The 26950-nt window shown below is 45.6% G+C and overlaps 1 protein-coding gene across 1 annotated transcript in view; it reads left to right on the forward strand.

Moving 5' to 3' along the window:
• The first annotated feature begins 255 nt into the window (after positions 1 to 255).
• Positions 256 to 26950, forward strand: part of Gfod1 (glucose-fructose oxidoreductase domain containing 1) — a 132500-nt gene continuing 105805 nt past the window's right edge. Inside the window, exon 1 of the mRNA XM_008831602.2 lies at positions 256 to 1015. Within this exon, the coding sequence (XP_008829824.1) occupies positions 763 to 1015 (253 nt within the window). The 5' untranslated portion in view covers positions 256 to 762. The remainder of the gene's footprint in view (positions 1016 to 26950) is intronic.

Below are 26950 nucleotides of genomic sequence, written 5' to 3' on the forward strand. Positions count from 1 at the left end.
AGCGGCGAGGGCGGTGCAGGAACCCGGACCGCTGACAGCCAAAGTCGCCAACTCCGCGCTCGCCCCCGCGGGATCCCGGAGCCCGAGCCCGCGCGGGGCCGAGGCCGCCCTAGCCGCACTGCGAGCGAGCGAACAGAACATGGCAGTAGAATGAGGAGCCTGGCGCCGGGGGGTGGCCACCGCCGAGCTGCTGCAGCTCGCGATCCGAGCCGGGCACCCAGCGAGCCGCATCCGTAGTCGGCCTCCTGCTGGCCTCTGGCTTATTTCATTCGGCACCGAGGATCGGGAACTCGAGACCCGGCAGCCCAGCGAGTCGGTGGCTGGCAGGGTGCAGAATCGCTAGAGAGCCGCTCCGGGGCTGCGGCTGCGCGGGCGCGGGGATGAGCGGGCCATGGAGCGGCCTCCGCGGGGCGCACGGAGCGGGTCGGTGCTGCGGAGGGAGAGCTGCCTGAGCCCGGGCTCCACGGGGCTTCGGGGCCTCGCGCGCCCTGGAGGAGTCCCTGTCGCTGCCTCGGGGAAGGACGCGAGCCCCGCGCGGCCGGCGCTGCAGCGGTCACCGCGCTGAGGCTCCCGGAGCCTACCGGCTCTGCGGCTCCGTGCGCTCTCCGGTCGCTCGCGGGCATCTTGCCCGGCACTCGGCTGGCGCAGCGCGGCGAGGTCGGCTGTTGGAGTGGTGGACTGCGGGACTGGCCCGAAAGGCGTACGCGCGGGTGTTGGACTGGAGATCCCGGCAGAAGCCGAACCCGGCGGACCTGAGCAGCCATGCTTCCCGGGGTGGGCGTGTTCGGCACCAGCCTCACCGCCCGAGTCATCATCCCGCTGCTGAAAGACGAGGGCTTCGCGGTGAAGGCGCTGTGGGGCCGCACGCAGGAAGAAGCCGAGGAGCTGGCCAAGGAGATGAACGTGCCTTTCTACACTAGCCGCATCGACGAGGTGCTATTGCACCAAGACGTGGACTTGGTGTGCATCAACCTGCCGCCTCCACTTACCAGGCAGATCGCTGTCAAAACCCTTGGTGAGCGACCCCTCCCCTCCCGCCCTCTCTCTTCCATTGCCGCGGTCTTGCTTCTCGCCCTCTCCACATCCCAGAAGCTTACACTGACTGCGTCTCCCTGCCCCAGGAATAGGAGACAGGTTACTTCCAGCTTCCCCCTTTCCTGGCCTTCCCCACCTTCATGCTTCCCCTTTCGCTCCTGGCACCACCTGGAAGCGCATCCCACGCGTGTGACTGGACCAGGTGTGGGGGTCTAGGCATAGGAGCCAGGTGGATCGAATGCAGAGATGAGAAGGTTGCTGTTCCGAGAGAGGAAAGTTGGTCCCCAGCGGTGTGTGCTAGTGCTCCAGTGTGTTGGTGTGTGCGCACCTGGAAGAGGCGAGTGTGCCGCCAGGAACCCTTGAATAAAGGGAGACACACGTGGCAGGGGTTTTCTTGAACGTACCGGCTATTCGGCAGCTGTGGCGCCTGGCTGGGAAGAATCGTTTGTTTCTTTTCCACTGTTAGTTTGGTGTGAGATGGGTGACAACTGGCTAGAATTATTCTGCCCTGGAAGCTGGGCGAGGGCGGGTCTATTAGAATACTCTCAGAGGTGTCATAGGTTAATGAAGACCGATAAAACCAGAGGAATTTAACCTTTGAGCACAGTCTCCCAGGAGTAGTCCTCTACTCCAATCGGGAATAATATACCTCTGTTTTTGGTTGATGGGCATTGTAGTTTTTTGGGTGATGGGCATTGTAGCGGCAAGGATGCGGTCCGTGGGAAAAGGCCAGGCGATGCAGTTTCCTTTGGAAACATGGGATGGCACCTCCTTATTTTGCTTCAGGTGTATTTCCAAGAGGCAGTGTTGACAAGCAAGCTGGAGATGAATTCTCCACCACCCTGGCCCAGGCAGCCACTACTGTGCTCAGAACAATGTCTTGGGCATGCCTTGTCCATTCACAGTTCTCACCCATACCTAAAAAAACCCCAGGAAGATTGCTCACTCCTTACTGTTCTGAGAAGTTTAACAACCCACCTTTGAAAGTTGAATTTTTCATTGGCAAAGCTCCTGACAAGTGGGCTAAGTAGGCTGGGCTAGGTGATGGAAACCTAAGAAGGCTGCTCAGGAGTCTCATCATTAGCATTAATTTTGTTTAGCTTCTGGTTTTGAGCCTGTTTTCTTTGGCTTTGAACTGATTTCCATTGAATTCTGGCTGTTTTTTTTTTTTTTTTTTTTTTTTTTTTTTGATTTTTTTTTTTCTGTTTGATGATACATTTATGCTGGGTAACTTTAACTCCCTTTTTTACACTGGATCTATGTATGTCAGATAGATTATAAACAAGCAATAGTATAATTCTATCAGGGTAATGTCTGTCAAATAGGTTCCTCATGAGCCCCATTTAGCTAGAGGCTCAGGACTGGTCCGATCAGAAAGGCTTTGTTGAGGATTTGTCTTCCCTCTCTCGAAGTGCATCCCTACAAGACCCACAGAGCATCCCACAAGCAACCCAGAGCAGGAGAGTGCCAATTTAGGGAACAAGGATATTCTTGTGTTCTGACAATCTCTGGTACTTTTATTTTTGTTGTTTGAGGCAGGGTCTCATGTATCCCAGTCTGGCCTCAGACTTGGTGGATAGGATGTATAGGGTGATCCTCCTGCCTCTACCTCCTGAGTGCTGAGTTCCATATCCAGTTTATTTGGTGCGGGAGGTCAAACCCAAGGTTTTATGTATACTAGGCAAGTATTCTGCCAACTGAGCTACACCCCCAGCCCTTACCTTATTTCGAGTTTCAAAATGTTTAGGAGATCTGGCTTCAAGAGATGTGGCCATGTTATCCTTATGAAGTCAGGAGGTACTGCTTAGTGGTAGAACACCTGCCTAGCATGTATAATGCCCTGTGTTTCAACTCTCAGCACTGGAGAAAAGAGTTCCTATGCCTAGCATGTATAATGCCCTGTGTTTCAACTCTCAGCACTGAAGAAAAGAGTTCCTATGATTTGTTGTTGTTTTTATTGATAAGACTTATATGAGTTGCCTCTTTAGAACCAAGCATTAGAGGTAAAATTAAATGAGTTGATATTGACCAAGGAATGGCCAGTGGTTTATGTGTTGCAGGTTTTTTTTTTTTTTGGTCTTTGAGACTGTCTCCCTGTAGCCCCAGCTGGCCTGGAACTCACTATGTAAAGCAGGCTGGCCTTGAACTCACAGAGATCTGCCTGCCTCTGTCTCCCAAGTGCTGGGATTAAAGGGCTACACTACCACATCCAAACTTTCTTTTGTTTTTTACGTTCTTTTGTGAGTAATTCAAGTTAGTCTGTGATTATAGAAAACATAGATGCACTGAATTTAGAAGTTGCTGGACAGGTGTTAGACTTCTTTCCCCCTAGAAGTCCTGGTGAGGCTCCACTTGTTTTGTGCCAGGGAGGCCGTGCTTGATGGACTATTCTATCATGGTTAAGAGATTCTACACACACAACACAGGAAGTAGAAAACCCTAAACAGTTACCAGGCTGGCTTGGCCATTGAAATTTTGCACATATTAATGTTTACCTGTAAATTGAAATGAGCCAACCCTCAGTGGGTCCTGGTGAATTGTCCTTTTCCCATAATCCTGGGCTTTGGTTTGTTTGACCAGCAGTGGAGATAGACCTGTGGCTCTCAGTCCATGCATAACTCATGGCCTGAGGCTGAAAGAGAATCATGGAAGAATGAGACTGAGTCAATTGAATCATATACATTCTCCTTTAGTTTCTCAAAATTTCCTTCAAAATCCTATTCTTACCAGACTTGGGGTCACAACCTGTATCCTAACAAGCCGGATTCTGCCACCTGTTCTCTAAAAGACAATTAAAACAGCCAAATTAATAGTAGAGAAAGATTTATTCACTGGGACCACACTGGGTGTGTCCACTGACACCCCTCCCACCCCCCGCCAAGTTCATCTTTTGGGTCTTGAGGTGAGGCTAAGGTTTAAGTAGAGGGCCAGAGTTCTGCATCTCTAAACAGTCTCCGTTAGGGTGTCTACTCTTCATTGACCTATCATTGTTTTGATTCCTCTCTCCTGCAAGGTGGTCTGACAAGTTGCAAATCTCTCTTGAGGAAAGCTTCCCCTCTGGCTGGCCCAGGCTTTAGGCTTTCCTCTTCTCACAGCATGAGATTCCTGAGGGGAAATGGCAGTTTCTTGGGGGTCTATTGTTTCAGTAGTTTGATAGCCCAAGTGAGGGACACAAGTGCCTCTTTTGACTATCTTCTTCCCTGCCTGGCGGGTCACACTACCTCGGTGGCCTCTCTATTGTAGAGATATTTGTGTACACAGAATTTGTACACTGTCCTTGGCCCCGTCTTACTGAGGACGTCCTGTGGGCCAGACAGCATGGCAGATTGCTCTGTGTAAAGCATTTCACTGTGACTAAAACAAGCTTCTAAGGTAGATAACCAGCTGATTTTACAGAGGAGGTCACTGGGATTCAGAGAGCTGAGTTGACTGTCCATGGCTGTTGAGCTAGAGACATGTACCCATTAGCCCTTCCTTCCACCACCTCTTCAGCCTCCATTACCACAGTTCTTCCCATCATGTAACAGTAGAGATTGCTGGGAAGGTCCCGTGTTCCTTTCTATCCCACTGATGGACTCAGTTCCCTTAGAGCCAATGTCATTCCCGAATCTTTCTTTCCCCTTCTGCCTCATCAGTCCCCCCAATCTGCATCTAGGCCTTTACCTAGTTTCTAAATTACATTCCAGACAGTCATGGCCCAGCCCTGCTAGCTCATCCTCCTCAATGCTGGAGAAACATAGTCATGGACCTGTTGTCATAGCACCTTTCAAAGCCTCCCTGTTGCTTCTAGGAAGAGCCTTAGCTTGCTGACACAAGCAGCAGCTGGTCCCTGATGAGACTAGGTGGGGTCATATCCTGGAAGGTATTTAAGAATCTTGTTAGCTTGGGCCAGGGAGGTGACTCAGCAGGTAAAGATGCTTGCTTGCCATGCAAATTTGGAAACTTGAGTTTGATCTCTGGAACCCATTTGGAGGTGGAAAGTGATAGTTGACTTCCTTGATCTCCACTGTGCACTGTGGCATGCATGTGCTCACACAGACACAACACACACATACACACAGAGGAACCCCATCAATTGCAGTTAAACCACTACTGGGGTTGGCTCATAGGTTCAGGCCTCTGTTAGAACACCCTTGTCCCTGTAGTTGAATTGAGAATTGTACAACCTTCAAAACTGATCATCTCTTAGCACTTCCTGAATCATCCACTTCTATTTCCTTGACCCCATCCCTACCCCTGTGTACCCATTGTTCTGGGTTCTTAGTACAATGAAACTTCTTTCTTTCTTTCCTTCCAGGAACCAATTTGAATCTATTTGTTTAAAATTGAAATTGCATTCAGTTAGCTTGGATAGCATATACATTTACATGTTACAAATTTCAAACACTATAAAACACACAATATGGGGGCTGGAGAGATGGCTCAGTGGTTAAGAGCACTGGCTGTTCTTGCAGAGGAAAGACCCAGGTTCGAATCCCAGCACCCACATGGCAGCTAACAACTGTCCATAACTTCAGTTCCAGGGGGATCCGATGGCCTCTTCTGTCTTCCTCTGGCATTGCACAACACGGGTGCACTTACAAACATTCAGGCAATATATGTATACACATAAAATAAAAATAATAAAATACTAAAAAAACCACAATATGGAATAAATATAGCCATCTTCATTCTGAGGTAATGATTCTATCACTTTTTTCAATGCCTCCTATTTTTCTAGATACACTGGTAAATACAGGCATGAGAATTTTATGCCCTTTTGCATGATTGGTCAAGTCTCCGTCCCACTGCTGTAAGCCTGCTTTTTATCACTCGACAGTGTTATCTTGTATATATATATTAAAATCATTTAATAGTATATAAAATTTAGATGCATTATGTAACAACAAATACAGTTGGTTCTCCATGCTATGAGTTCCATATTTATGAATTCAACCAACTGTGAATAAAAAATACTTGAAAAACAAAAGAAATTGTATCCATACTGAACAAATGTTTTTCCTGTCATTATTCCCTAACAATATCGGGCAGCTGTATAGTACTTATATTAGCTGTTATAAGTACTCTAGAGTTGGTTAAAAGTTTCTGGGAAGGGTACGTGTACGTTGCATGCAAATACTAAGCTACTTTATGTAAGGGATCTGAGCATCTATGAGCTTTGGTACCCATGGGGGTCCTAGAACCGATCACCTGCAGATACTGAAGGACTGCTAAATACACATATGTACGTGTAATGTATTTATATTATATACACACATATACACTCTGCGCACACACACATATTTAGAATGTGAATGTATCCTTATTCCTAGTTTTGGCTATATAGTATTTCATTGTATGAATGAATTTGAGTTTATTTAACCAGTTTCCTGTTACTCAACATTTGTGTTATTTCAAACTTGGACTTATTCAAACATGAAATGAATAATCTTGAGGATATGTCATTTTGCACATTCTACTTAGCAAAAATGCATGGCCTGAGAGCTGGTCAGGGAACACACACTCTATTTCATTTAACCATTGCCAGATGAACGGGCACCAGAAATCACACTGCATTTTGTCAGTTTCCCTGTGAGCCTCTCCCAGCAGGGCCCTGGAGATTGCAAAGATGGTTTCACTTACCGTTGAGTCCAGAGTGGCTAGGGGCTCAGACCAGCACCACTTCCTAGCCAGCCTTGGGTCAGGAGGAGCCTGCCAAAACAGCGTCTTGCGGCAGCTGTCTCTCCGTAAGTAATGCAGTAAGCTGTGTGCTTGCCTGCCTAGCTCCAGTCTATGCTCTATACTATGGAAGAGGCACGTGTATGAATACGTATTTAAATCACACACACTCACCCTACATGATGTGTCTTTCTCTACTTTCAATGGTTCGTTTGGACTAACACTCAGGTTCCTTAGTAGCTATTTGGCTCGATGCCCTGACTTGTCTGTCCCTCTTACTTCAACAACTGGGCCTTCTCTGGGTTTACTACTCTCCTTCACTGGGGAATCGTCTCTATACTTGAAATTCCTCATGCACTTTCCTGACTCAGGGCCTTTGCACTGGCTCTGGCCAGTTGTCTAGATGACTCTCTCCCTTCACTTCTTTGAATGGCTAGCTCTTCCTCACTCTCTAGTTCCAGTTCAATGTTATTTGAGGGAGCAGCCTTTCAGGACTGTTCCCTTCATCCAAAGTTTATCCCCCACTTCCTGGTTCCCCTCTTTCCTCCCAGCACTCTCACTGCAGTCAAGTTTTTCTTGACATTTTAATTACTCTCTGCCCCTCCCCTTAGAAGGTGAGCTCTTTGAGGGTGGAGATCTTGCTCACCTGCATAGTTCTTTCTTCCCTAAACAGTGTCGGATACCTAGTCATCTAGTAGACAGGCTGTAAATATTTGCTGAATGATTGATGAATGCTGAATGCATTTTCATTGTGTGGACATGCGATTTTGGGAAGGCACAGGTTGTGAACAGGATGCATCCATCAACACACAGCATTTGTACCGTGTGCAGTCTCTACCCCCTTCTAACTTTAATATGCAGTGCTATCATCTAGGGAGCTCTTCAAAATACAGATTCCTGGGTGGTTACCCGAGATGCACAATATCCACCCAGCTCTTGGTGGAACCCTGGGGCAGCCAGACACAGTATGACAGAGCTCTTGTCTTTGGTAACCGAGGGTGCCTCCTGCCATGAGTGATACCTGGCAGGGAACTGTGCCCAAATACCTGCTGTCTTGTGTGGAATGTGAGGCGCCGCCTACATCCATGACCCCTGTTATGTTTGGGGCTGGCTGTGCAGATTTTGCTGGTGAAGGCTGGGAATGGAAGGCGGTCTTGGGGTGGTAAGGCTGGAGGCTTTTCTTGAGCCCTTTGAGCTCTGATCAACCGGTGAATGAATCTTGCCCAAATACCTGCTGTCTTGTGTGGAATGTGAGGCGCCTACATCCATGACCCCTGTTATGTTTGGGGCTGGCTGTGCAGATTTTGCTGGTGAAGGCTGGGAATGGAAGGCGGTCTTGGGGTGGTAAGGCTGGAGGCTTTTCTTGAGCCCTTTGAGCTCTGATCAACCGGTGAATGAATCTTGCCTCAACTTGTTTGGCATCGTTAGCTGAGGACTTGGAGCATCGTGCCTGTTCCCAGAAGTTGCCTAATGCTCTGGAGGGTTGCTGGGACAGAGGTGAGAAAGGGGGGGAGGGGAGAGGGAGGACCCAGGGTTGAGGGTTGACTTCACAGGCCCAGGCCGCTGTTGCCACATCAGCACCTGGGTTGCAGATAATGACCAAGGTGTTCTCAGACTTGGTGGGAGCCACTCTGAAATCCCAGCAGACCCTGTATAGCCCATTCTTCTTTAAGTTTCTTTTGGATCTGTTCCTGTCTTAACACTGTGGAAAAAGAAGTGATTGTATTCACACTGGATTCCTGCCCCTGTGCATAGCAGGAAATGATTTTTGGTCTATCAGTTTGGGGTAGAATTGAGGAAGCCCTTGGGCATTATGTAAATGAGAGAAATGGTTCTGTTTATTGTTTGGAAAACTCTGGCTGTGACCAGGCTCAGCATCTAACTGATATTAGATACAGTTGAATGCTTATTTGGTGGATGTATTTGGCTTTGAAAATGGGTAATTCTGTAGAGGCTTAGCCTGGAGCAGGAAGATAAATGAAGAAGTTGGGCATTTTGATACCTGAAATTGTAGAATGACAGCAAAAAGTAGAAATATATAGTGTGTTTAGGAGTTTCACCAAGACTGAAATATCTAGGCAGTTGTGATATATTTGCTAATCATGGCCTGGGAAAAAGTATCATAATGCAAAATGTTGTGTGTCATAAAAGTAAACAGTAATAGAGAGGGAGGAAAGGTTGACGGTTACTACTGTGGAACTTGGGGAGGTACTTATTTTAAACAACTATTAAAAAATTAAAAATTTTATTGTTATTATTGTGTGTATGGAGGTTAGAAGGCAACTTTGTGGAGTCAATTCTACCCTTTCACCTTTACGTGGGTTCTGGGGATTGAAATTTGGTCACCAGGCTTGTGTGGAAAGTACCTTTACCCACTGAGCCATTGCACTGGCTCTTTTAAATTATTATTGTGTGTGTATGTGTGTGGGTGCGTGTGTATGTGGGAGTGTGTGTATGTGGGTGTGTGTGTCATAATGAACATGAGGACGCAAGGACAAATTTGAGGAGTCGGTAGGCTCCAGGGATTGAACTCAGGTCTCAGGCTCTGGGAACAAGCACTCTCTCACCCACTGAGCCATCTCTCTGGCCTTAACACCCAGGGTTCTTGAGCCTCAGATTTCAGTGAAATGGTCAAGTGATACCATAACATGAAAGTTAAAAATAGAGGGACTGGGGGCTGGAGAGACGGCTCAGAGGTTAAGAATGCTGGTTGTTCTTGCAGAAGACCTGGGTTCAAATCTCAGCACCCACATGGCAGCTAACAACTATCTGTAACTCCGGTCCCAGGGGATCTGACAGCCTCTTCTGACCTCTGTGGGCATTGCACAACACAGGTGCACTCACCTACATGCAGACATAACACTCATACACATAAAATAAAAGTAATAAATAATTAAAAAAAAATAGAGGGACTGTGCAAAGACCTAGTCTGTCACTGTCATTCATTACATGCATCAGTTCATCAAATACTCACTTTTCTTTTTCCCTAACATGGTCACTTTTTTGGCTGGCTCATATATATGATGCTTTTTATGGGGAGGAGCAGGAGTTGAGACAAAGTCTCACACTAAGGCTCAGACTGATTTGGACTCACCTTGTAGCCTCAAGTTAGTCTTGAACTGAACGTAATCTCCCTGCCTCAGCCTCCTGAGCTCTGGGATTGCAGTTGTGAGTCACTGTTCATGCTTGGTTGAATGATGCCAATTTTTCAATTTCAAAAAGTGATTTCCCCTTGAAACAAGGTTTCATGTAACCCAGGCTGGACTTGAACTCACTGTTGGCTAGAGGATGATCTTGAACTTCTGATCCTCTTACCTTTACCTCCTGAGTGCTGGATTAGAGACAGGTATCACCATACCTGGTTTTCTACCAACTTATTCCCAGCTCCAAATGATGCTTTTGAAATTTTTAAAATACTTTCTGCCAGATTCAGAGAATACCACTAATATTTTTTTTTCTTTTCCCTTCTTTACATATTGTGTCTGCTGTGAATCCAGTCTTCAGTGTCTTTGTTTTATATGTTCAGATTCAATAAATTATAGATTGAAAACATATGGAAACAGAAACTGCATCTGTACTGACCATCTCCAGACTTTCTCCTTGTCATTATTATTCCCCAGGTAATGCAGTAGGACAGTGGTTTACACAGTTGGGTATTGTAGGTCACCTAGAAATGATTTGAAGTCTACAGGGGGATGCGTGTGGCTTCTGTGCAAAGTACACAGTGACATTTTGCAAAAGGGGACTGAGCAACCAAGGATTTTGGTATCTAAAGGGGCCCTGGAACCAGTATCCTGTAGATACTGAGGGACCACTGCAGCTTCATAGATATATGATCAGCAGAAGGCATTGATGGTATTCACAAGTCCTCGTTATGCTCCTATGAGGACTGACCATCACTTGTGATGTGGATGTAGGCTGCCTCATGGCATCTAGGAGCAGGATGGAACTGGGTGTTGGGTACCTGGACCAAGGGCTCTCAGTTAATTTTGCTTTCTCTGTGTGTCCGCTTTGACATCCATCCCTCTTCATACCAGCCTCCTCTCCTTCATATGTGGTTAACAGAAGCTTGTCTGCAGCTCCCAGCTGGTGAATTATGGGTTCAGCCACCTGGAAAGGGCAGCACCTCCCCACTTCCTGGCTGTCCCTGTTTGTGTTTGGTGCTCTTCCTGGCTCAGTCTTTTCTGTGGTTGCTGACAGTGTAAAGACAGCAAAAATGTTCTCAGGACCACTCAGATAGAAGGCAGTGGGTAGAGGGGAGTTAAGAGTGGTCGGTCTGAGCTGAGCCACACTCACATTGGCTGTTCCATTGCTTTTTATAATTGACTATAGCAAAACAGTGGAAAGAAATATGTGAGACCAACCTTATTAGTAAATATAAGATCATATATATACATATACATACACACACACAAACATGTATTCTATGGCTGAAGATCAAACCCAGGGCCTTGAGCATGGTAGGCGAGTCCTCTAGTGTAACTGTCCTGGCAGAATAATCTAGAGAGAGACACTTGTAATCCTCCCTTTGGCTATCAGTCTAATGAAATAATGATCGCTAAGGAATTTCATGCTGGGAGCAGGAAAAGGCTAAAGCCTAGTGCCGACCAGAGGGGCAATTTGTCTCCCAGGAAGAAATTTCACAGCATTGTCAACTTGTTAGACCACCTTGCAGGGGAAAGTGGAGTGCAGACAGTGACTGGTTAGGCGGGACCACACCTAGATCAGGACTGCTTAGTGTACTGTGGTTTGAATGAACAGTGGCCTCCATAGGCTCAAGTGTTTGAGCTCTTGGTGCCTAGGTGGTGCTGCTGTTTGGGGACATCATGGAATCTTTAGGAGGTGCAGCCTTACTGGAGGAAGTAGGTGGGAGGTGGGGTTTGAGTGCTGAAAGCATTACCCCACTTTCAGTTTGTTCTCTCTGGCCATCCGCTGCCGTGTGTCCCCCACCATTACGGGCTCTCCCTCTGGAATCGTAAGCCAAAATAGACTCCTTCTTCTATAAGTTGCCTTGGTTGGGATATTTTATCACAGTAACCAAAAATAGTGAATACAGTTATGCACACCTCCTGCTTTATACCTAAGCCTAAACCTCACATCAGAGCCCTGAAATTGGACTTGGGGTTGGGCGGCTTTTCACCAGACCTCTTTATTTGTTTCTCTTTCCAGTGTGGCCACATTGGATAGCTGTTCTTTCTCTGTTTTCACTTTTTCTCTCTTTTTCACTATTACTTGTCTGTTTAATTGGAGTGCAGAGAACAGGTAGCTGAGCCTAGCTTGGTAGGCCTGCCAGGACCAGGCTTTGACCCCAACTCTGGTAACATCGCCATCATTCTCAAACCCAAAATATATATTATGTATCTATTAGTCTTTCTTTATCTGCAAACTGTGTGTTCAAAGATTCCCAGCATGTGTCTGAAACCATGTATGGTGCCAACCCCTGTAATGCTGTTTTTTTCCTATACATAAATATATATGACAAAGCTCATTTTCCTGAATTAGGTATAGTAGAAGACTAAAGCAATAATTAATAATAAGAGAATAATTATAATAGTATGCTGTGATAATAGTTATGTGAATGTATTTATCTCTCGGTGATCCTCCTGCCTCAGCCTCCTGAGTGAGTGTTAGGGTTACAGGCATGAGTCGCCACACTCGGCTTTCTCCTTCTTATGAGGATATGAGAGGGGACTATGCTTTAGCAGTGAGATGAGGCAAGGTGAATGACACAGGTCCAATTTCAACTTATGAAAGATCTTCAATAGCTTATCTCTGGAATTTTCCATTTAGCATTTATTATTATTATTTATTATTTTATTTTATGTGTGAGTGTATTGCTTGTGTGTGTGTAAGTGCACCCATGTTGTGCAATGCCTGTGGAGGTCAGAAAAGGGTGCAGGATTCCCCTGGAATTGGAGTTAGGACAGTTGTTAGCTGCCATGTGGGTGCTGGGAATCCAACCCAAGTCCTCCGCAGGAACAGCCAGTGCTCTTACCTCTAAGTTTTGTCTTCAGCACCTCCATTTAGTATTTTTGGATCAGAACTGACCCTATGCAACTGAAACTGCAGAAGGAAAAGCTCCAGGGACTGGTGTGGCTGAGAAGGCAGACAGACTAATCTCACGTGTGGAGATTGGTGGTGGTCTCTTGGTTCCCAAGCCCTGACAAAGAGCCCCGTGTGGTGTGACTCAGAAGCTGTGAGGAGGCTTTGGTCTTTTTTGCTCAGCTATTGACTTCAGTCCTTCAGGGACTCAGGAGTCAAGACAAAGTCAAAGTCCAGGAGGAAGAAGGAATTTTTCATTCAGACTGCTTCAAATGGGAACTGCGGCCTCAGCACTTCTGGGATTCTAGCCTGCCTTGTGCTAAAGATTTTGGACTCTCAGTGATACAGGGATATTGAGATGTCTTTGAGAATGGTGGAGCCTTTCCTGCCTCTTGGGTGGCTTGCCTCAGGATGCTGGATGCTCCCTGTTACACAAAACTTCCACTGAGAGGCCTTCAGGTGTCTCAAGAATTTAAAGAATGAAATTCATGGACCTCAGAGGGTTTTAGAGAGATGTTTATTATAACTTCTTAGTGGAGAGGGTCTGAAGGAAGAGGGGGGGGTGAGGGCTATACAACAGGAAAAGTCTCAGGAAATGAGGTACCCTTGAGCTCTTAGCTGGGGTTATTTTAGAGGAGTCTGGCAGACGCTGGGGTGAGGTGTGGGGAGGGATGAGCTGGTTAGTCCAGCTGGCCCTGCCACATGTGCGGGTGTCACCACCACTCAGCTTCGGTCTGTCATGGACAGCCTTTAGGCAGAGGTGCTCCGAGAGGCGATAGCAAAGACATACAACTCTCTTCTGACATTCTTGGTCTCCAACAGGCACATTCTTAGAACTGCTGCTTTGGGGGTCCCTGCCCTATACCTGGCCAGTTTCTGTCTCCTCTTTACATCAGCCCCCATACTATGTAAGCCAATTCCTTAAAATAGGTATCATCACAGACTGTCCCTGGCCAAAGGTGGTTCAACTCCTACTGTATTTCCTCTTTTCTATGGGGTGAATATACATTCTGTAGAAGTGCTCTCTCATGGCATGGTCTTTCCTATGGTTGCTTACAATGGTTGCTTACAATGTAGGGATACTTAGAATTTTGAATTTTGATCATTATCAGACTAGTGATACATGTTCTGGGGCCCCTCTTGTGGTGCTGGTCAGCAGCAGTAGTAGTATGTAGTGTGGAGTGTGTATGCTGCTCCTGCTCTGAAGGTGGGTAAGTTACATGCCCAGGGTGCTCCAGAGAACCCTGACTAATACAGATTTTGCCTGTACCAAGGTCAGTCAACCAGAAAATTGTGCCCCATAATATGGGTGGGAAAGATTAGTTGCTGAAGAAATTCCTCCAGTCAGTTGAGTCATAAGGATGGACCTCTAGGGGAGCAGTGAGCTCTGAGCTTGTGTCCTCAAAGCAGGAGGGCTTCTGGTTCGGACTGGAGCCATTGGGGGAAAATCTGTCATGTGCTCACTGTTGAAAGCCACACTGACCCCTCACCATGTCTAGGTCCATCCTTGTTCACTGTCCACAGGGATGAGGGCCTGTAGGGCTTGGGAAACTCTGAAATGCCTTGGAGTTAGACTGTTCTTGAAAATTATTGATGCCTTACTGTGGAGCACTTAAAAACACAGAAGGCTGGGTGTGGCAATGCATAACTATCACCTAAGAAGTAGAAGCTAGAGGATCACCGAGTTTGAAGCCAACCTAGTCTATATAGCACGTGTCAGGCTGCAATACACAACTCTAGCTCAAGAAACAAAACAAAAACCAACCAATCAACAAAAAAAAGCAGAAAAATAACTTTTTATTTTATGTGTATGAGTGTATTGCCTGCATGTATGTGAGTGCACCCATGTCGTGCAATGCCGCAGAGGTCAGAAGAGGGCTTCAGATTTCCCTGGAACTGGAGTTAAGGATGGTTTGTAGCCACCATGTGGGTGCTGGGAATCAAACCCAGGTCCTCTGCAAGAGCAGTCAGTGCTCTTAACCGCTGAGTCATCTCTCCAGCCCTGAAAAATAACTTTTCATGAGGGGGCTCTATTAAAATAAGTTCTCCATTTCTCCCTTCTGTTTTAGTGCCTTTTATAGAGTAGCACTGGAAACTACCCAGGCAACTGTTTTTTTTTTTTTTTTTTTTTTAAATTATATTCCCAAATTTTTTTTTTTTTTTGGTCTTTTCGAGACAGGGTCTCTCTGTAGCTCCAGCTGACCTGGAACTCACTATGTAGACCAGGTTGGCCTTGAACTCACAGAGATTCCCCACCCCCCCGGCCTCTGCCTCCCAAGTACTCGAATTGATCATGGTTTGGAGCTCCAAATTAAGTTGGTTTACAGCTTTTGCATTGTTTTCTTAAAAAGTAGCTTTATTGAACCATCTTTTTAAGATTAATCAATTTATTTATTTTTTTGTGTGTGGGCCTGTCTGCCATGGCACACAAGTGGAGGTCAGAGGCCGATCTGTGGGAGTCAGTACTTCCCTCTCACCAAGTGGGTCTGAGGGATCAAGCTTAAATCATGAGGTTTGGGGCAAGCACCTTTACTTACTAAGTCATCTTGCTGACTTACAAACAATTTTTGTATACTGTAAAATTTACTTATTGTATTTCAAAGACATTTAGCAAACTTCTATAATTGTACAATTGTTGCCACAAAAAAATTTAGAACATTTCTAACATCCTAAAAAGTTTCTCCATGCTGATACCTGCTCCTACCTAGCTTTGGCCTCTATGAATCTATATTATACTGTGTGGTGCTTGGTGTCTGGATTCTTTTACTCTATCTATCTATCTATCTATCTATCTATCTATCTATCTATCATCTATCTTCTATCATCTATCTATCATCTATCTATCTATCATCTATCTTCTATCATCTATCTATCTATCTATCTTCTATCATCTATCTATCATCTATCTATCTATCATCTATCTTCTATCATCTATCTATCATCTATCTTCTATCATCTATCTAATTGATGTTCATTCATGATGCATGTATCAGAAGTTGATTTCTTTTTCACTGCTGAGTGATATTTTGTGTATCTACTCAATATCTGATGGGTATTATTTTCAGGTTTTACTATGAATCATATTGCTGTGAACATTTGTATGAAAGTCTTATTGATCTATGTTTCCAGTGCTCTTGATTAGATATTTAGTCCTGAAATGATTGAATTGCATGCAATGTATATATTAGGTGTTTTCTTTGTTTATTTTGTTGATTTTTGTTTGTATGTTTTTTAGACAGGGCATCTATGTAACCCAGACTGGCCTTGAACTTTTTGTACAGCCTTGAATTTACCATCCTCCCAAGTAATCCTCCCAAATTCTGGGATTACAGGTGTGCGGCACTACTGGCATTTAACCTTTTTTGGTTGTATTTATTCAAGATTTAAAAAATATCTTATTATTGGGTTTTTTTGGAGATAGGGTCTCTCTGTAGCCCCAACTGGCCTGGAACTTGGATTGTAAACCTGGCTGGCTATGATCTCACAGAATCTGCCTGCCTCTCCTGGATTAAAGCTATGTACCACCACACCTAGCAAAATTGTATTACTTTAAATTAGGTATATTTATGTATGGGGAAAGTGGGGTTTGTGCCTGTCAGTGTAAAGCCAGGGAGGCTTGAGCTGTCAGGTCTCCTGAACTAGAGTTACAGGGGGTTGTAAGACAGAGGCTGTGAGTGCTGGGATCTGAACTTGGGTCCTCTGCAAGGGTAGTATGCACTTAACTGCTGAGTTATCTCTCCAGCCCTACTTGTTTTTTTTAAAATTTTATTTATTTTTATTTTATGTATATATTATATGTATTTTTCCTGCATGTATATAAGTGCATCATCTGTGGTACCTGGAGCCCTTGGGCGCCAGAAAGGGGAGTTGGGTCCCCTGGAATTAAGGATGGGTGTTAGCCACCATGTGCATGCTGGGAACTGAACCCAGCCCTCTCCAGCCCCGCTTGTTTGTTTGTTTGTTCTGAGATAAGGCCTTACTCTAGTCCAGTGCGGCCTTGAGCTCACAGCATGTCCGGCCTCAAGCTTCCCAAGTTTTGGGATTACAGGCAGGAACACATTTAACTTTTAAAGAAATTGCCAAATGGCTTTCAAAGTAGCTTTTACATTCCCACCAGCAGGTTCTAATTTCTCCACCCCATCCTCAACGCTTGGTATTGTTAGTCCTTTTGATAAGAGCCATTGCAGTTGGGGTGCTGGAGAGATGGCTCAGCGGTTAAAAGCTCTGGCTGCTCTTATAGAAGATCCAGGTTTGGTGCCCAGTACCCACATGATGGCTAACAACTGTCCCTAACTCCAGTTCCAGGGCATCTGATGCCTTTTTCTGGCCTCTGTGGTCATTGTATACGCAGGTGCACTTACATATATGCAGGCAAAACACTTATATACATAAAAATAAAAAAATTTTAAAGCACTATTACAGTTGGTGTGTCAGGCTGTCTCATTCTGAATTCAATTTGTGTTCTAATGACTAATGTCGTTGAACATCTTTTCCTGTGTTATCTATTCATCTTCTCTGGCAAAAGCATCTATTCAGGTTCCTTGTCCATTTTAGACAGGGTTATTGTCTTTTTGGTACTGAGTTGTGAACATTGGTCTTATGATTTTCTTATTCTGTTGAGGGCTTCAATTGGAGAAAGGGTGGAGACCCTCTCCCCTTTAGTTTTGATATTTGAAACTGATACAACAGAATAAATTCCCTAGTCAAATGAGCTTTGACAAGTATTTATTGACGCAGTTCGTCTGTAGGAGATGGGGACAGCCACATGAGGGTGCTGATGCCTGTTTGCAGTTAGCAGATTATCTGTGGGGCCTTGGGTTTTCTCATCCCCTATTTTGCTCAGTGTCTAGAGAGTGACATTCTGTCTTTCATTTGTTTTGATTTGGCAAACAGTGTATGAGGGCCTGTAAGCAATCTGTGTGAGCTGTGGTGGGGAATATCTCATTGCGCATGGCAAGCTGTTTGTTATAAATCTTTTTCTAATTTTTACTTTTTTGTGTTTTTTTTCTTATTTTATGTGTATGAGTGTTTGGCTTGCATGTACATAAGTGCACATGTGTATGCAACGCCCGTGGAGGCCAGAAGAGGGTGTCAGATCCCCTGGAACTGGAGTTACCAGTGGTTGTTAGCTGCCATGTGAGTGCTGGGAACTGCACCCAGGTCCTCTGCAAGAGCAGCCAGTGCTCTAAACCGCTGAGCCCTCTCTCCAGTCCAGGACCTACTCTTTATCCTTGAGAGATGATGAGCAGCAGGCAAACAGAAGCACCCACTGCACAAGGAGCTCTCTGACAGGACAGGAGGAAAGAGGGCAGGATGAATGTGTGCCCTGGGATGCCTAGAAAGGTCTGTTCAAGGCAATTAAGTAACCCCTCAAATCATTATTGGATGAATTATCTGCCACTTGTGTAGCTCCCCAGTGCTACTCTATAAACGGCACTAAAATAAAGGTGGGAAATGGAGAACATGTTTTAACAGAGCCCCCACCTCAAAAAAATAAAAGTGCTGTGTGTGTGAATGAGCAACATGCCGTGGGGTTGACCCAGAAAATACTTTCTCTAATAGTTGATAAATTACTGCTCCTGGCACACTCCTCAGATCTAGTGAAGAGTCTGAGTTCAAGATTAAAGGTAAAATTGTGAGGCTGGTGAAGAAAGGTCACACGATCCCTAACACCCTTCCCTCAGGCAGCTTTGGTCCTTGAGGAGATGGCCCTACAGTAATGGATGGTGCCTGATAGCTGAGGAAGATGTTCTGAGAGCTGGAATGGGCCTCATAGACCTTTGGGATGAGCTGGGGTTTCTACTAGACCAAGGAGAGGGGATAGGCCTTAAATAATTGAAAGAAAAAATGTGAGCCAGGACCACCATTGGTGCTTGCCTCTAATCTCAGGGAGGCTGAGGCAGGAAGGTCAAGGCTAGCCTGGGCTACAAAGCAGGACCTTGTCTCAAAATGAATGAATGAATGAATGAATGAATGGATAACTGAATGAATAAAAATAAAGAAATAAATTTCAATAAAGAGAAGGGGTAGAAAGTTCTACAAGTAGAGTCTTCCTAAGGAACCTGCCAGTTTTGAGGCAGCACTGGTGAGCTATGTCTGTTTCCCACAGTGGTCACCGAGACAATGTCCAATCTTCTCAACAGTTCATTACACATTTCAAAATAAACAGAGGTGAAGAGTTTGAAGGTTCCCCACTCATAGAATAGATAATATTGGAGGCAACAAAAATGCTAATTACCCTGATTTGACCGTCACACATTGTAGACATGTACCAAATCATCACACTTCAGTGTATAAGTATAAATATTATGTCAATTACAAAAATTTTAGAAATAATATCCAAAATTCTTAAAAAATATTTTTTCTTTGGCCACTGTCAGTGCCACTTACATTGGTCGCTCTCTTCAGGTCCCAGATAGTGACAGTAGCAAGTGACATAGCTCTGCAAGGGAGACAGCTTGCAGGAGTATTGGAAAGAGCCTGCTGGAGGGATCCCAAATGGCTGCCTACGGGGTGTGAAAAGAGCTGCAAAACCCGATTCATCCTGAAATGCTGTAAAGACAAAGCTGCACGTGGGGCAGCTTGGGGAACACACCATGGCGGAGAACGGGGTCAGCTGAGGAGAGGCTGATATGGAGGGGCACAGCCCTGGCATGCACTTCCGTGGGTGGTGGGGGCAACTCACTCCCCTTGCTTACAACCTTCCTGTGCTTTAAATCTAGTTTGTCTCCTTGGGAACTCATGTTGAAATTTAATCTTCAGAATGATTGTGTAAGAAGTAGGACCTTTAAGAGGTGACTAGGACTCTGGCCTCATACAAGACCAATCCATTTATGTGTGTCTCGCTTTCTCTAAGGAATGGCGTGACAGGGAATGTACACCCTGGGATATCGGTGTCTCAGAACTAATTAGTAGAGGTTTCACAAGATCTGGGTACGACCTTGTCAATTTATTAGTAAGTACTCTGTTATTGATCAGAACAAGATGTGCTATGGTGTTTCCTAAGTTTACTCTGAGATACTGTGAGTGAGCACCAAGGTGGCTGCCCCATGCTCCCTGAGTTTCATCGCAGGACTTTAGGTAGCAAATGGTACCCAACAAGATGGAAGGCTGCCCAGGCAGGAATTATGCATTTACCCCCTCAGCAACTCTGTGAGGGATTATCGGTCACTGTAGAGACAAAAGCACAGAGAAACAGAAGGAATTAACACAAACGAGGATAGGTACCAGGTGTGTCTGTGTGTGCGTGCGTGCGTGCGTGCGCGTGCGTGCGTGCGTGCATGCATGCATGTGGAAGTCAGGGTCAACCTTGGGTGGCATTCCTCGGGTGCCGTCCACCTTGTTTTTTGAGACAGGGTCTCTCATTTGGTCCGGTACACTCTATTAGGCTAGGCTGGCTGGCCAGTGGTCTCCAGGGATCTGCCTGTTTCTATCTCCCCAGTGCTGGGGCTAGAAGTACACAACCATGTCCGGCTTTTTGTGGGTCCTGGGGATTGAAATAAGGTCCTTATGTTTGGACAGCAGGTGCTTTATGGATCCATCTATCTCCCCAGCCCAGGTGCCAGGTCTCTCGAGCCTATAAGAACCTTGCACACACTTGCCATGTCCTGGGACCTGTGCTGAGGTCTAGACTTCCCAGTAATTCTCTACCTCCAGCCAATGTACTGTAAGACTCCAGGGGGGAGAGTGCGGCTCTGACTTCATCATCCTCTCTCCACTTCCCCTCCCTTTATCTAAGGGGAAAGGCTAAATAAATTCTAGTCCACAAAACCTCAATAATGGTTCCTTACTATTCTGCTGATTATTATGGCTGTCCCCTTCTTCCAGTCCCACTAACGCTGTGACAGCAACATCCACTGGTGTGAGCATTCCTTAGGAAACACAAACTGTAACATTCCAGCTTGTCAGAGCTTGGAGGGAGAGGGGTGAGTGTGCAATTGTGAGCATGTGAGCACACGTGCTGGAGTGTGCTTCCACAGACTGAAGGCAAGGGCACAGTATTGGGTTTGGGCTGTTATTTGGAGGTGTCCCAGGGAGCCTTGCTTATCTTCTACAAGCCTATGAATAACCACCAAAAGTGGGTGGTGGAAAATGAGCGTACACTGGTCTGCCTTCCTTCCATTTTTCCCTAGAGCTAGGGCCTCAGAGGAGGAAAGAGGAGCAGTAGCCCTAAAAATGGAGGAGGGAGATGCTGCATGGTTTGTTTGCAAGCACTTTGGCTCCCTCCTGCACCACCCACTGGGGACAATTGCTTATATGCTGCTCTCAGAGAGTCCCGATAGACAGATTTGGAGTCCTAGGGGATGTGCTTATCTGATTTAATATGCACAGTCAGTCACATCCAGAGCCCAGAGGCAGCTTGGCTTTCTCAGGGAGGGCCCTGGGTACTACAATGCTATGCTTGTTTGTGGAAGTGAGGTTTAGCAACTTCGCCTGGATGCAGCTGTTTCTGTCCACAGCTTGGGGCATGGGGATTCCAGGAACATGTGTATCCAGATCCCCTAGCCTTAGGTAGGATTGTGCTGGGGAGACCAGAGGGGCTGTGTTGAATTTCCTGCTTTGGGTACTTACCAGGTTTCAAACTAGTTCAACACTTGTATTCCCCACCCATTTATTGAGTGCCTGAAATGGTGAGGCATTCTAGGTCATGAGAGGTAAGGAGAGGCCAAAGCCTAAAAGATGTGAAGTCTACTCTGAAGGGGTTTATAGTTTATCTAGAACCTGCCATCACTTTTGAAATGAGAAGAGAAATAAACATTTTAAAGAGTAACAGGTCTGGGGTCAGGCATGGTACAAGTATCTTTTGGTTTATACAATACATACAGTCTGACATTTAGCACCTTTCTCTTTAAGAAATGTATCTGTAGATGGTAGTATACACCTGTAATCCCAGCACTCAGGAGACAGAAACAGTACAGTCTCTGCAAGTTGTTGTTTTTTTAAAAAAACCTTATTATTATTTTATTTTATGTGTATGAGTGTATTGCCCACCTGTATGTAAGTGCACCCGAGTTGTGCAATGCCCATGGAAGTCAAAAGAGGGTGTCAGATCTCTGGAACTGGAGTTACAGATGGTGGTTAGCTGCCATGTGGGTGCTGGGAACCGAACCCAAGTCCTCTGCAAAAGCAGCCAATGCTTTTAACTGCTGAGCTATCTCTCTAGCCCCAGTCTCTGCAAGTTTTAAACTAGCCTGGTCTACATAGCAAATTCCAGGTCAGCCAGGGTTCCGCAGTGAGATCCTATCTCAAAAACAAAAACAGAAATCTAACCGTAGAAAGGTTATATAGCACATCATGTATTCTAAGACATGTGTTCTTTTCACGTTTTAACCTCTAAAATCTGGATGTGTCTCGGGAACCTTCTCTTTTTGAGAATAAAGAAAATAGTGTAGGTCTTTGCTACTGTGCCGTAGGTTCTGTGAAGTCTTGGGTTGTGTTAGCTGTACTCAGCTGGGAAAAAAACAGAATTTGAGTCAGGTTTGCCTGACTCCACAGAACACGTTTCCCAGCAAATGACCTGAATCAGTGGTCCTTATCCATCCTCAAGGGCCTGATCATTTTCACTGACAAAGACTTGAGAGGGCTGGGAGGTGGCTCAGTCAGGAATGTGCTTGCACACAAGCATGAGGACCCAAGTTCGGGTCCCCAGCTGGGTGTGGCTATGCACACCCGTGACCCCAGTGCTGGGAGACAGGAACAGGAGGATCCCCATAACTCACTGACCAGTCAGCCTAGCCCAGTTGGTGAAGCCCAGATTCAGTGTGCCATGTCTCAGAATAAAATGTAAGATGTAACATGATAGAGGAGGACACCCAGTGTCGACCTGTGGCTCACACGTGGACTCACATACATATGCATGTGCACCCGAACACACACAAACATGAACACATACACATGTATGACAAACACAAAGAATTTAAAAGGGGAATGAGGACTGAGTTGGAGCTCACAGATTGTAATTCCAAGATGAAGGAGACAATGGAATTGGGGATTGAATGTATCAGGAAGCTGGAAAGTTTGAGATGTTATTTAGTGATCATCCCTTCTCTGTTGCTTATAACTAATTTAAAATATTTTTGTTATTTTTATTTCATGTGTATGAGTGTATTGCCTGAATGTAAGTGTACCCATGTTGGGCAGTGCTCCAGAGGTCAGAAGAGGGCATTGGATCCCCTGGAACTGGAGTTACAGATGGTTGTTAGCCACCATGTGGGTTCCAGGAACCGACCCCAGGTCCTCTGTAAGAGCAGCCAGTGCTTTTAACCACGGAGCCATCTCTCCAGCCCTGTAACTAATTTAATTTATTACCTTTATCATTGTGTGTGGCAGCACATGCCTTTTATCGCAACACTTGGGAGGCAGAAGCAGATGAATCTGTGAGTTCAAGGCCAGCCTGGTCTATAGAATAAGTTCTAGGTCAGCCAGGGCTACATTAGGTAAGACCCTGTCTCAAAATAAATGAATAACAAATACATTAAAGTTGCATTTATTTATTTGCTCTATGTATGTGCACACACAACTGGAGGTCAAAGGGCAACTTTTGGAATCAGTTCCCTCTTTCTACCATGTAGGTCCCAGGGATTGAACTCAGAGATTGAACTCCCAGGTTGTCAGGCTTGGCAACAAGGGTCTTAACCTGCTGATTGAGCACAAGATGCCCAGTTAAAGGGCCACTTATTGTGAAGAGAAAGTGGAAAAGAAGATACTTGCTGTTACACTTTTGCTAGCTTGTTTGCGGGGGCGGGGGGGCTGCCCTGTGATTTTTGTTGTTGTTGTATTTGTTAGGGGCATGACCTTACTGTCTTGGACAGCCACAGTGGGCTACACAGCCTCGATGGGGCACACAGCCACAAGCGGAGACAAAGGCAGCTCCCTTCCCTGCATGCTGAATTCTGGGAAGTCCCCGAGTGTAGGCCTGGGTATGTTTATTATTGCCAGAGTGCCCTGTGACCATGTCTTGCAGGCAGTAAGCAAGGTCTATGGAAATCCAAGGCTGACCTGGGTTAAGGAGGCTGTGGCCAGGACGCTATAGGGGGAGGAGCAGCCAGGCCATCACATGCTTAAGTTAGCATGAACTCTTAAGTCATTTTCCTGAACAGCTAATATAAAAAGCAGAGATGAAGGGAGCGACTGGATTGGGAGGGTTGGTATCGGAGGCAGGAGCAAGAGTGGGAAGGGAATACTAACAGTATTTCCTGTCTCAGTATTTCCTGAGACGTGTGTGTGTGTGTGTGTGTGGGGGGGGGTGCTTTTCACTAAGGCCTCAGGGAAACCAAGTCTCAGAAGAGTTGAGAGGCTTGTCAGTGTTCTTACAGCTAATCAGTAACAACCAGCCAGGACCAAACCCAGGTCTCTGGAGGGTGAGTCTCATAGCTTTGGGACCAGGAGGCTGACTTCTAGGAAGCTCTCCTAAGAAAAAAGCATAAAGTAACAGTGATGAAAACACCTCCTCGCACAGTAGTGTTCAGAAAATCCTTGCTTATAATTAGAAAAGCACTAGAGTCATACATGTTCTTTGGTAGAGGACACGCAGGTAAATATGGGAAATTACATTGGAATTATGTATTACGAAGATTGTGGCTAAATGGGTTTTTTTCTTGTAATTATGGGAAAAGAAAAAAGATACAGAAATATTTGTATGTAGATGATAACTTTGTTTAATACTAACATATACACTTTTAATAAAAATGAAAGCCTGGCAGGTAATAAGCCCAAATCCTGATGCTATTGCAAAATAGTGATTTTTTTTTTTCTACATTTTGATTTTACAAAAATATAATTGTAGTGGGAAGAATAAGTTTTTCCAGAGATAGCCGAGGTAGGAACTATGTCTCAGGGCTTACCTGCTTCATGAGGCTCTAGGTTCAATCCCCACTACCACAAACAAGACACAGAAGTTGGGGGAGGGGTGACAGGTGACTTTCTTTCCTTGATTCTGTGATCCTTTGGATGTGAGCCAGGTGCAGACATGTGCTTGGTGGGAGGGCAACGATTCTGCCGCTGGCCAAAGGGAAAGGCAGATGTCTGGAAGGAGGAGGGGGTGCAATGTCTAGGGGCTTTGCTGTTGTTGAGGTGAGCAATTTGGACCTGACCCTGACTTTGGGGAAAAGCTGTAGGCTCTTGGCTGAAGGGTCATTTATTTGTAATCCTAGCTTTGTGTGGTGCAATCCAGGATCAACTGGAGCTGGCTGATGGGTTCTCATCACCTTTCTCTGCCACCTAAACTTGACCCTGGGTGGAAAGTGCAGCTCTTGTTGGTTTCTGCCTTCCAGAGAATACAGGCATGAGGGCCGGGGTGCTTGTGTGCCTACAGATCGAGAGATCAAGGCCATTTTTAGTTACGTAGCAAATTTGATGCCAGTCTGGTCTACTTGAGACACTGTCACAAAAACAACAGGTGATTCTCTTCAGAAGACTTGGGCCATCAACATTTCATCAGGGATGAGGGTGAGGGGAAGGTGCATGAAGGTCCCCATCTCTCAGAAGGACTATTGGTAATTATTGGTTGTTGGGGGAGAGGATGTCATTTTCTTCAGTGGTATAACCACAGATAAGTTGCCCTTGCTCAACTTAGTCACCTCCTCCCATGCTTGGGCAAGTACTTTCAAACTCAGTGGACCACACAAAACAAAGCCATGAAGGTCGCAGGGAGGGGAACTTACTGAGAATGAGAGTTCCTGTGGGAGAGGGAGGGAGATGGGGGGGACGGGAAAATGACAATTCATTTTGTAAATGTATAAGACTGTCAAACAATAAAAAAGTAAACACCAACAGCAGCAACAAAAACCAACCAAATACATGTAATGAGAACCCTGAAGCCTTCTTTACCACCTGTGTGTGGTGCTGAGCACCAGACCAGTGTTGGCTTGGGAAGGGCGGATCACGTTCCATCACTAGTAATTAGCTGTGTGAACTGGGCAGGTGACCTCCCCCCACAAACTAACTTTCTTTTCCTGTAAAAGGCGAGTGCCAGAGTGTGTTTTAAGGCAATCGCTCTAGTTCCCGTTTTCTATATTAATTCCAATCAGTTGCACCAATGGGCCAAGTTATTTGGTTTGGTAGCTATTTTTAGGGACTCTGCTCTTGCCATTGCTGTCATATGGTTGATTAGCTTGGCTTGCTGATGCTGCTTCTTAAATCCTTTATACAAACATAATTCTGTTCAACACCAGGAAGTGACCTTCCTTATCTGTGAGGGAGGGGATGAATTCCAGAACAAAGTCACAGGGCAGGTGAGGCTTCGTGGGAAGACTTCTTGTCATGAATGTACTTTGTGTGCCCACCCATGTGTGTATATGCATGCATGTGTGTACATACATGTGCACCTACCCACATGTGCTGTGCCCTTGATGGTGATTTTTAGAATTCCTTTAATCACACTGCTGAGTACACGTATGTGTGCGAAGCTGCTCCCACCATCTGTCAATACAGCAGTTCAGTGGGATTCTGTAGAATTTCTGGGCACAAATTTATCAGCACAGTGGGTGTTAGGGGTTAGTGCCTTCTGTAACTCCTCATTAAGTATGGGCTCCACTGGACTAAGGAACGATGCGTTTTTGACAAAGACGGGTTGTGCTGACCTGAGTAGATCAAGGGTTATCCATTGTAACCAAGTACAGGTCAGAAATCGTGTTAGAGACACTGTCAGAAGGCCACAGTTGGGGAAGTGATAAAGAATGCCGTCCTGTAATGCCTGAGTGACTGGGTGCCTGCTATGGTTGGGTTCTTAGACATGCACCTTCCTACAAGCTGGAGGTCTTCATCTCTGGGGTGGGAAGTTTTTCAACCCATCCAGACCCTCCTAGGAATTGCTGTTTCCCCAAGCTAGTGCAAAGCAAAGCCTACCAGGGAATTTGGAAGAAATCAAATTTATTTATCTATGTTTTTTCCTGCTGTCTGGTAACTCAGATAAAAAAAAAATCCAGGCCATATGGCCAACCAGAGAAGGTAGATATTGCCTTGTAGCTTCCAAAGAAGTTATGTAACAAAGGGCTCGGAAGAGAGCCCTGGTGCCAATGGAAGTGTGTCTGCTTCCAGGTGGGACATTTTTGGGTCATCCTACACCAGGGGTGGCACTGTCTTTCTCAAGACTAATTTTACACTTGGTTTCAGTATTTGAGTCATAAATGTTGTGGTTTCCCAAGACACAACCTAAGTAGAGTCTTGTCCTTTCCCTTCCCTTCCCTTCCCTTCCCTTCCCTTCCCTTCCCTTCCC

Source organism: Nannospalax galili, unplaced genomic scaffold (assembly GCF_000622305.1).
Source record: "Nannospalax galili isolate Female #2095 unplaced genomic scaffold, S.galili_v1.0 scaffold72, whole genome shotgun sequence".
Taxonomy (NCBI): Eukaryota; Metazoa; Chordata; class Mammalia; order Rodentia; family Spalacidae; genus Nannospalax; species Nannospalax galili.